The following is an 11,204-nucleotide window of genomic DNA, read 5'->3' as shown; positions in this document are numbered from 1 at the left end:
GGATTACATGATCTTGGAAGAAAAATAAATCAAAATGACAGAAAAAAATAAGTTTAAAAATTTTTTTTACAAGAAATTATTTGAAACTCATTTTGCAATAAGGCTCAAAAACTTTGTTTTTTAATACAAAATTTTGTGATTTTTTTTTTAAATCAAAAGTGTCGCATTGAACGAAAAACCAATTTTTTGCCTAAAAATAACTAAAAATAGCTGAAAAAGCGTTAAAAAAAAGTTATTTTTCCGTTTTTTAATTTAGGGTTGAAATTTTTTTTAGATGACCCTTATTAAGTGACATTATGATAATTATAGTCAGAGATATACATTTTTTAAGCAAAAAATCGATGACTTCGGAATGGGTGGTGACAACGAGCTAAAAATTTAGCTGAAAACTTCTTTTAACATGTATAAAAACATATTAAAAAATAATTTAAAAAATCGAAGAGGGTCACGTCACAACGTCGTTGAATTGACATGGAATGACCCCTATACATAATTACTTGCAATTTAGAAAAATCAGCTAATAGAACAAAAAATGATTTTTTCATATTTTTTTAATGAACAGCCATGTCCAACAAACATTTTATATATAAAATTTGTGACTGACAAACGATTACGCTTCGATTAGGTTTTTGAGAAATCATGATACCTCAAAATTGAAAAAAAATTCGGCCAACTTCACACGGATTTGAAAAAAAAATCAAAGAATCCAGAATCGGTCGGCCAAGTTCACGGAGGTCTACTACTTTCATTCCGCGCAACCGCGAAACAGAAAACTTTTGTTGCGTGGTAGGACTTGCGTCCTTTTCGATCGTTGCTCATTAGCTCCTTGCCGTGTTGCAGTCGATATAATATTTTGGGGTGTTAAATCGCAGTTTACCAAGTTGTACATATAGATAGAATTCTTGATTATTGCCAAATAAAAATGAATAAATAATTGGAATGTAACCGTAATGGCATAGATGCGATAGTGTTCTCGAACTTCATTACTTCGTTAACCGTGATCGTTACGGATAAAACAACTACAAAGAAAGTAACATCAGTATTAATAGCAGGATCGAAATTAACTGAATCGTTTAAATCATTGCAAAATTGTTAGTATCGTTTAGAATATTTAATCTCAATTTTTTCCGGGTGTTTTTTTTTATTGTTGCTACACCATAAAAATCTTAGTCGTTGTGAGGCATATTCTCGTAAATTCTGCACGCTTTTGAGATCGATTGTACAAAGCGAAAAATAAGCTATTTGAGTATCATGTCAGACATGACAGATGAAAGGTAAATGAATAAAATGCATTGTTTGCCATTTATTTAGTATGTCATTCGAAGCAGCTATATTTAGTGAATTATTTCAGAGTTGCTGATGAGATAGAAGCTCTCAAAGCCATACTTTTGGATGATGAGCTAACAATTGGAAAAAATGCAACCGGTGAGGCAGAATACATAGAGACTCTGGTGTTTCCTTCCACAGGCGAAGATTCTCAGTCTCAGTATGTTTGCCTCAGACTTTTGGTACATTTACATACTGGATATCCAGATGTATCTCCAACTGTTAGTCTGAAGAACCCTAGAGGTTTGCATGAGGACACCCTCCATCTCATACAGACCGAAGCAGAGGCCAAGTGTCAAGACTTCATTGGTCAGCCTGTCATGTTTGAACTCATAGAGGTAACACTGTACATATCTTTGAATCATTATAATAAAATGTATTAGCCTGGCATTCTCATTAAGCTCATGACTTTTTAATTTTGTTTTCTTGAGTATAGATTTTTCATTCGCATCCTGGTTATCGAATGGTTTTATGCACACCCTGATTTCCATTCACACACCGGTTGTCAAACTGCCTATGAAACAACATGAAAATTTATACCATCTTCTACTCATTTTCCAGAAATCTCTTTCCAAGTAATTTACAATTTTCTATGATAAAAATGGAACAGAACTCAGAGGGGTGGGGGTCAAAACAACGAACGACAATATAGCGAACAGGGCATTTAGTATATCTATATATGCATATATAGATATGCAGAATGCTTGTTCGCTATTTTGATCGTTTGCTGTTTTGACCCCCACTCAGTCAGAGTACAGTATATAAAAAGTAAATAAAAGATACAGTATATAAATTGTTAAAAATGGTGAAAGAAAATTACAGTTTATAAAAAATTACAATAGACTTATGCCGTTAGTGGGTGACCAAAATTTCAATTTTTGATTGTTTCATCCGCTTAACCAATGGTATTGCACTTCACAAAAAATATTGCAAAAACGATTTATCACACTCATAATTATAAATCATCGGACTTGTGGCAAAAGAATGGAATTAAATATTGTAAGAGCTTCATAACATTGTACACACATCAAAGCATGTGACAAATGTCAATTCCATTCAACTTGGCATCTGGATTTATTCAGTAGTTAGTAAATTCAAATGCACGGAAAGAAGTTGTCGCTTACTAATAAAACATTATGTGATAAGACACTTTTACCTGTTTCATATTCATATAGTCTCTAAGATAAACTTATTTCTATTCCAGCTAGTGAGAGAACATCTGACAAGAAGTAATTTGCCCACTGGTCAATGTGCAGTTTGTCTCTATGGGTTTCGCGAGGGTGACGAGTTTACGAAAACCGAGTGCTATCATCATTTTCATTCGCACTGTCTGGCCGCCCATGTTGCAGCTTCTGAACGTTATTATAGAGAAGAGAAGGAAAAATTGCCTCATTGGCAACAGGATTCAACCAAAGATTTTCAAGCTATATGCCCAGTATGCAGGGAGCCCATCAATTGCAATGTCGACGCGTTGTGGTCAGCACCACCGCCAATTGACGTAGAAGCCGCTTCGGATTTTTCTGTCAGTACAGAATTGCGAGATTTGCAGCGACGTATGTCGGTCTTATTTTCACATCAGCAACAACGCGGTGGTATAATAGACCTTGAAGCCGAAGGCGTTAAAATGTTGTTAAGAACCGAAGAGGAAACCACAGCTGGAATACCTGGACCAAGTCCCAATGCCATAGCACAAAATTCAGTAAATAATACTGCGAGGTATCATCACCATTATGGAGCTCATAACCATCGATTGGGCGATTCTAAAAATTCGTCCGGGCATCAACAGCAAAGACAACGAGAGCAAATTCAGCAGCAGACTGACAACTCACAAACTCACAATCACATGGACTCGCATCAAAGTCAGAATAACAATAGCAGTCAGAGTAATCACTACAGACGTCGGAATCGAGGTCGAGGTGGACGCAGTACGAATCGGCGGTACTCGGAAAGGGCACGTCAAGCAGAGTCGACTCCCAGATGACAATGGGCCCGTAATTGTTTGCTTGTCATTCGGTGGTTTTTGAAACCATTAAATACGTACTCTTATAATGATAAATCGTTGTTACGGCATATCGTTAAAATCGTTCCAACAATAGTCCAATCTATGTTAACATACGACAAGCGTCATTTGATTATTGTAGCGTCTTGAAGTTACAGGTACCGTCGTAGAGCGACATAAACCTTGTAACGGTGTGTAAAATGTAAGAAGACAAGAATATTTCGAAAAAATCTCCAAAAGTTTAAAGAAAGTAATGACAATTTTGATTGGAGAATACAATTATGTTGGATGGTAGGTTGAGCATACGGGAAACGAGTATTAAAACTTAGCCAAATATATGTGCTCCTGTACCCGAGCTTCGGTGAATATTTTCATCCCTCCACTTTATAAATTTACTGACAATGAGGATCGAAACAAATGCACGCACCACTTATAAACGCAGATAGAAAAATCACTTGCTCGATGATATTCTTCCGTGGTCCATTATTTTATCTTCGACTGTGATACGTTTGTAGAGAAGCACTTCATAATCATGAACCTAGTGCTTAGACTTTTTCGTTCAATTCCTTTTTATTGCATTATATTTCCTACTTATATTTTCATCATAATTATGTGAAAAAATGAACATACAAGGAGTACTTTTAGACTAGTCATTGATGTCGAAAATATTAATAACTTTTGTTCGTGTCATGAAAGTACGGTGAATGCATATATTATTTTATAAATTTTGCACGATATTTCGTGGTATTTCATTCGCGAGATAGGTTTCTGTACAGATTCGAATTGGCTAAATTAAATATATATGAGGCATTCCACGCGAAATCGAGCGGTATGAAAAATAGTTAATTTTGATTTCCTCAATATTTTTCGCGTATTTAAATAGATTCCTCAAAAAAACGTTTCTGTGTTTCTGTAAAATGTTGCGATTTCGAAAATCGATCTTTTGAGTATTTGTATTCAAAGAATATCAAATTAAAAAAAAAATCGCTGTTTTTGTTTGATTTTTTTTCAAATTTCTTGAGTTTGAAATGTAAAATAGTATTTATAAATAGTATATACACACCTGGGGAGGGAAAGTAGACTACTTCTTATCACAATTCTGCTCGCGGTTTGAGGTGGTCTAATTTTACTCCCGTGGAGTGTATACTATTTTTCACTACACATGCACCGACAATTCAACCTTCCGATTTCGGAAAGTTGAACTTTCGGCGCATGTGTGGTGAAAAATAAGTGTATTTTCGATTATTTTAAAAATTTGTTATTTCAAACTACTAATCGTTTAACTGCTGTGATATTTTTTTCAATTTTTAAAATTTGAAAAAAAATTTCCCATAAATCATTGTGAGAAACGATTTTTGTCACTGAATACTCTTTATTTAAAATGTATTCGAGGAATCTTTGATTATTTTCATTGTATTTGTTTTTCTGTAAAAGCCATTAAAAAAAAAACAAAAAATATTTAGAAAAAAGCTTCAATTTTGACCATTAATCTATTCGGAGCGGAAATTTTTACTTTAAAATCGATCTTTGCGCATAATATTTAGGAATTTCCGACGTAAAATACTTGTTCAAGCTAGTGATCAATATTTCGACCAGATCCGTCTTCAAAAGCAATTTTTTAAAAATTCGATACTCTTTGAACAAATAATCAAAAAATTTCAGAATTTAATAGAAAGGCTCTTTTGGGGGATGCTAAAATATATTCAAAAACTAAGGCAATCAAAAATCAAATTTTTTAAACCGTCCGATTTGGCGTGAAACTCCCCATACATTGCGGTTGTTCAAATTTTATCATGCGTTTTTATAGTTTGAGATCAAGAGACTCAGTGGAGTCTCGGGATAAGCACATGAACAACTCTGTCGTTTGCTGGTCTGAGGCTGGCCGAAACTATACTTTCTTTGAATAAAACCATTCGCGGTGGTTTGTTTATCTAGATAAAGAGACACATATTATCGGTGAGCCTTGAACCAACAGACAACAAAGCTGACCGTGTGCTTGTTCCGAGGCTCTGCCGACGGCATTTCTTAGTGAATGACATCTCCACGCAAACGTGATGAAAAGCGTGAATGAGATTAGTGATCGTCTGATTGAATGAATAGTCCCAATTTTTGTGTCAGTCTCCTATATTGTATGCTGTGCCATATATATTGCCAGATAGAATATTGCAAATTTAATCCTTGATATTCTTTTTTGGTATCGATAGTTCTAAGTAAGGTTTGTGTTAAATTAAAGCACATCATTTTAAAAATCCGATTTCTTCACATGTTCTCAGTACACAACTATTCGATTGTGCACAAAACTGTATACAAACGTGTGCGTATCAAATGATTTATAATAAATGAGGTGCTGACATTTTTCGAAATATTTTTATGGTCACATTTCTTAAATTTGTTAACTTCTAGCTCCCAATCGACGACGCTAAGCTACTTCTAGTTTTCAGTTGCTAAATCATTATATTTATGAAACAGGCCCGATGCTTCGTGTTGGCTCAGAAGTGATCCAGGAAACATGCACCAATCGCAATAAACAGAAAATGTTATCTAGAGTCGCGGCAGCGACTCTGAGACAAGTACATTTATATATATGACGAGTATCTCCGTAAACTTGGCCGAACGACTTGCGCTTTTCTGATTTATTATTAATAATATTTTTAAGTAGTCGTTCGGTAGTCATCAGTATTGTAATTAAAAATTTTAGTAGGAATTAATTATTTCATAATCGAATAAACCAAATTTCGATACAAATTAGCCGATTTTTAAAAAATGTTTGTTTAGCTATTAATTAAATAAATATTTAATCAATAGCTAAATCAATACAGAATCGTTCAGTGGTCACGAATAATCGAGTTGAATCGTTGAGTAGTCATTATATAGATTATTGAAAAACTCAAAATAGTATATTACACTACAAGGGCAGAAAGTTTGACGCGCAGTTCAGGGCTATCAAACTTCTGCCCGTGTGATGTATACTATTTTTCTTCATAGCTGGTCGAAAGTACGTTTCTTCCGAAATATGCATCTATCTATCGATAGAAGATGTTTTGATGCCTGCCCCGACATTTGCTGCACGAGCGAAGCGAGTGCTGCTGGTCGGGGGGGCAGGCATCAAAAAAACAAGATTAGCAAAGATAATTAATATGAATATTTGCATTCCTATGAACATGAAAATAGATCATTATTCCGAATGACTATATTCATTTTATCAGTCTGGTCACTTCATTTTTGGCTTTCACATTGATTTTATCTGGAAAGATAAATGTATATTATTCGTTCGGATTTGTAGCAGTATAGTACTGTTTTGATAATAGTGCTTGGAAATAATATGGCATTTCCATAACATATTTCCGAATGAATAACATAACCTTATTCGTACGGTTTGCGGATGACTAGATACAACCTTTCAAAAAACACGTAAGCAATATCGGTTCAAACGTCAAACGTCAAAAGTAAAAAAAATAATTACGTCAAACCTTTCGGAATGTAGAAATAATATATTACACACCTAGGGAGAGAAAGTAGACTACTTCAAACCCCGGGCAAAATTGTCACCCGAGCCGAAGGCGACGGTGATAAGCACCCTAGCGCTACGTGTAGCCTATTGAAATAATTATCACCCAACCGATTGCATTCTAATAAATCTTAATCGGAAGAGAATTGTAAGGTGGTAATTAGTAGTATGCTTGAAAAGTTGAGTGGTAATGAATTATTTCATAATCGAATAAACAAAATTTGGATGCAAATTAGCCGAACATTGTTGATTCTTCGTACAATCGATTAAACAACCCACGTATACACCACCGAAATCGTATAGACGTATAAAGGACTGTACTAGAAAGTTTTCCGGGAGTTTTGAAAATTGGTAACATTATAGATTCTGATCGACCTCCCTCTTTTCAAATTATCACTTTGCCACCTTGTATCTTTGCTTTTCGCACAGCTATTTTGCAAAAATGGCGTCCAAAATAATTTTTCAGCAATATATCTAATGTTTACTCATTTTATACGGTAAAAATAGTTATGTAACAAAATCAACTAGGGGAAATTCCCTACAATTTATATAGTGACCATTTTTTCGTAAAGTTAATAGTTTCGGCGTACGAGAACCGCAAACCAAGGTACTTTTTTTAGGGCGGGTTGTTCCAACTTATAGGTAAGCCTATCTGACAGTTAAAGGTCTACAAGTCAATGCTTTTATACCCGCCAGATAAGCTACCTAGAAGTTGGAATAACCCGCCCTACACCAACAATCGTTTTTCGTATATTAATGCGAGGATATTTCATCGTACATTGAAAATCGGGTCGTCTACTGTTAGGTTGGATCAGGGCACTCGCGAGTGTAAAAGAAACTAGGGTAGTGCACTAGGGAATGCTGACACAAGCATACGCAGATTGAAGAGAGCAGAATGGATTCACCTGTGGTTGCTTTCTCTGTCAGAGGGCTTGTGCCTGAAAGGACTCAATAGTAATGCGCATTCCAGTAATTACAGTTCAATGCTTTGATCGTATGTCATACATAAATGGATGTATGAAAGCATGTACAGATGCACGCGCGCGTATGTGTAGATTCGTGTATGTGTCACTTGCGGCCGCGCGCGCGTTGTGTGATGTGATTGTTCTAACGTTTTTTTTTACATTTTCCTTGTCCCGTTTCTTTGGGACCTATCTACTGAAAAGCTCTGATCGAATATTTATTTGTGAAATGCGATACAAGTGCGGTTTAGAAAACTACAAATTTATATGTTTCGAATAAATTGTACGGTATTTATGTTTGTAACTTTTCATATTTTGCCATGTACAATATTCGACTGTCGAAATTATTCACGTGCAATTCTGTTATTGTCAATCATTCTCATTGCGTAATGCTTTTCGACCAGGCTCGCGGGTTTACTACTAACAATAACATCAAGAAAATAATATATATGTATAACACAGATTTATTGCTATTATTCCAGTACCAAAATATCGCAATTGTAAAGTCAAAAAAAGTCTTAATAGACAAGGAATTGAAAAGCTGTGGAAAATAAATTCACCTACACAAATTTGACTACTAGAAATGGTCAATACAGACTGGATTAAAAAAACTTATCCTCTACATTGGCTCGTGTGGAACAATGATTATGTCGAACTTGACAAGGAACTCTCCACCAATCAGGTTTGTATTATTTTTTTTTAGAGTTACGTGAATTGCTTCATTAGTTACTTGATTCAACTGTTATATGATTAGAATAAAATGAAAAATACAAAAAAATTAGCAATTCTTACGATATTTGCAAACGACTTCTATCTAAAGAAAGATATAACAATTATATGTTAGAAATAAAAAAAATTCTTTAAGGTGTTAAAAATTTTCTTTGTACAGGAAAATTTTAACATTTTTTTTACAATAATTTAAACATTTTCTTGTCAAAAAACTGTTCATATTTAGAAATTGTTCACATTTTTTTCACCAAAAACATGTTTAAATATCGACTTCACTGTATAGTTTCATTGTACAGGTGTGGTATAGTTCAATTAAATAGAAACACTGGAAATAGTGTTTTAATGAAAACATAGCAGACTATGCTTCATGATTCAGACTTCTGGAAAATTCAATTTTATTTTTAAAACATTTGACAATAGTTACCTCCAACTATTACAGAAAATTTTTCAATCAATTGACCTGTGCCGTTACAAATGCTGATAGTGATTATCTTTACTGCTGTCCTCATTATACTAAAATTTTGATATCGACATCAAGCAATAAATATTCTTCTCTTGAAGCATATGAGTATCAAATTTCTGTAGTAGGTCCTATTTGTAAAGGTATTACATGTATGTAATCAGGATGCTGAATAACCAAAAAAATGAATCATTCTTAGTAGATACAGTAGGACACTCCAAAAAAACATTTTTTTTTCGGTCCTATCATCTTAACATAATTCTGCAATTTTGCTAAAATCTTAAGATCGGCTGAAATTTAAATATGGTGTAATAAAAGCCTTCATGAACCAACTGTGAAAATTTCAAATCGATTCATCACTTAGTTTTTGAGATATTAGCGATTAAAAATAGGTTGTTTTGTACGCAATACCAATACTTAACACACGTCACTGAATAGCACTTTGCTTACATTTTTTATTACCGACGCTAAACGAATTTTACGACTTTAAAATAAAACTAGTCGTGTATTTAGTACTATTGTGGGCTTAATATTTAAAAAAATGGAAATTTTTGACCATCTAGTTTCAGAGATATCGACTGATGAACTGTGTTAATTTTACGTGACGCGGAACGGGCGGATGACCACCTGTTACAACGTCGCAACAGTGTACGGTGCGGCGAACTGATAAGCGCAATACAAAACAATGTGAAAGTTTTTTTCTTAAATGTTCAACCACCTTTCTCGATTGAATTGCCATTTGAACACTTTTCAACTTCTTTCGAGACGAATAAACTAGGGAAAAAAAGGTTGGGACAAGTATATTGAGGGTCCCTTGTTGCTTGATCATATCACGAAAAAAATGAAAAAAAATCCATAAAAAAAAAAATATGAAACCAACTGTAAATAACTTCAACACAAAAATTCGAAAATAATTCACAAATTATGAAAAAACATTATATTTAAAGAATTACAAATCTGTAATTATTTTTTAAAGTGTCAAAAAATCAAATAAAACGCAAAAAATAAAAAACCGAGAAACCGCGCCTGAAAACATTTTGGAAACCGATGCCTCATTCTTCTTACCTTATTCTAACACCTGAATCAATTGACAAAAAATTCCATCTAAGTTACGTGCAGCATTAAAATTTATGATATCAATTCGAGGCAAAGTATTTAATGGTAATTCGGAATTTTCATTCTTACGGGAACCATCAAGAACTTAAGAGAGTTCTAATGAATCAAAAAAGTTACCATTTGAGTTACGTTCAGCACTAAAATTTATCATATCAATCGGAGAACAAGTGTTTTATTAGTAATTCTCAGTTTTAACATTATGAGATTGGTCTAAAAAGCGTTTAAATCCAAAAAAATCACATCAAGATAAACTCATTCGTTACTGGCAGAGACTTCGAAGAAAACCGACGCTTCTCAGACTTTTAAGATCCCCTGGTATTATTCACAATATTCGATGTCGATTTTGGATGGGTACGAATGATATTTAAATGTGTGTTAAAAGTACTTGTCTGGCCCACCACTTTTCATTGAAATTTTTCATGAGCAATTTGAATGAAAAGTGATGGGTCGGACAAGTACTTTTAGCACATATTTAAAAATAATTTGTACCGACACGAAATCGACGTCGAATATTGTGAATACCAAGGGATCCTGAAAGTCTGAGAAGAATCGATTTTCTTCTAATTCTCTGCCACCATAGAGTAACAAATGACTTTTACCTTTGATACGATTTTTTCATAACTTTTTGATTCACTAGAACTTTTTCAAGTTCCGGATGTTTCCCGTAGGAATGAATTTCTCACGTTCTATTTGAATTTTTTTTTCCTTTACAATATAGTTACGGATTTGTATTTTTTCTAAATATAATGTTTTTTTTCATGATTTGTGAAAGCTTTTCTTAATTGTGTTGTTGAAATTATTTACAGTTGGTTTTGTAATTTTTTTTAATACATATTATGTTTTTAATTTTTTTCATTCATCATCCGATGTACTCGTCGCTTTTGCATTTATTTGACAACGTTTTGTTCATTTGAACCAAACGTTTTTCATACATTACCAAGATTTAGTAGATTCAATTTTTTTTATTCATTACGTTTGAAATGGTTTTTTTATGACCTTTAGTAATGAATTGCTCATTTGAAGCAAGTTTCGAGAAAATAGATCGAACAACTTCTTATAAATCAGCCTGCATTTGTGTTTTGAACTACATGAGTGTCACATAGG

At 33.7% G+C, this 11,204-nt stretch overlaps 2 protein-coding genes across 10 annotated transcripts in view; both read left to right on the top strand.

The window, feature by feature from the left end:
- Positions 1–774: 774 nt before the first annotated feature.
- Positions 775–5,688, top strand: LOC122414959 (E3 ubiquitin-protein ligase RNF25). Its single transcript, XM_043426672.1, has 3 exons — positions 775–1,274; positions 1,352–1,664; positions 2,531–5,688. The coding sequence occupies exons 1-3, from the start codon at positions 1,252–1,254 to the stop codon at positions 3,305–3,307; spliced, it is 1,113 nt and encodes a 370-aa protein (XP_043282607.1). The 5' UTR covers positions 775–1,251; the 3' UTR covers positions 3,308–5,688.
- Positions 5,689–7,531: 1,843 nt separating this feature from the next.
- Positions 7,532–11,204, top strand: part of LOC122414958 (ankyrin repeat domain-containing protein 13D) — an 83,605-nt gene continuing 79,932 nt past the window's right edge. For 2 of the 9 annotated variants that reach the window (XM_043426671.1, XM_043426669.1), the window contains exon 1: positions 7,911–8,477. Coding sequence is in view for 8 of the 9 variants with exons in the window: in XM_043426669.1 (XP_043282604.1) it covers positions 8,379–8,477 (99 nt within the window). In the remaining variant the exon portion in view is untranslated. The other 7 variants (XM_043426663.1, XM_043426666.1, XM_043426668.1 and 4 more) reach the window with 7 other exon arrangements.

Source organism: Venturia canescens, chromosome 8 (genome assembly GCF_019457755.1).
Source record: "Venturia canescens isolate UGA chromosome 8, ASM1945775v1, whole genome shotgun sequence".
Taxonomy (NCBI): Eukaryota; Metazoa; Arthropoda; class Insecta; order Hymenoptera; family Ichneumonidae; genus Venturia; species Venturia canescens.
The sequence above is the reverse complement of the archived record's forward strand: the minus strand, read 5'-3'. Positions and strand labels throughout refer to the sequence as shown.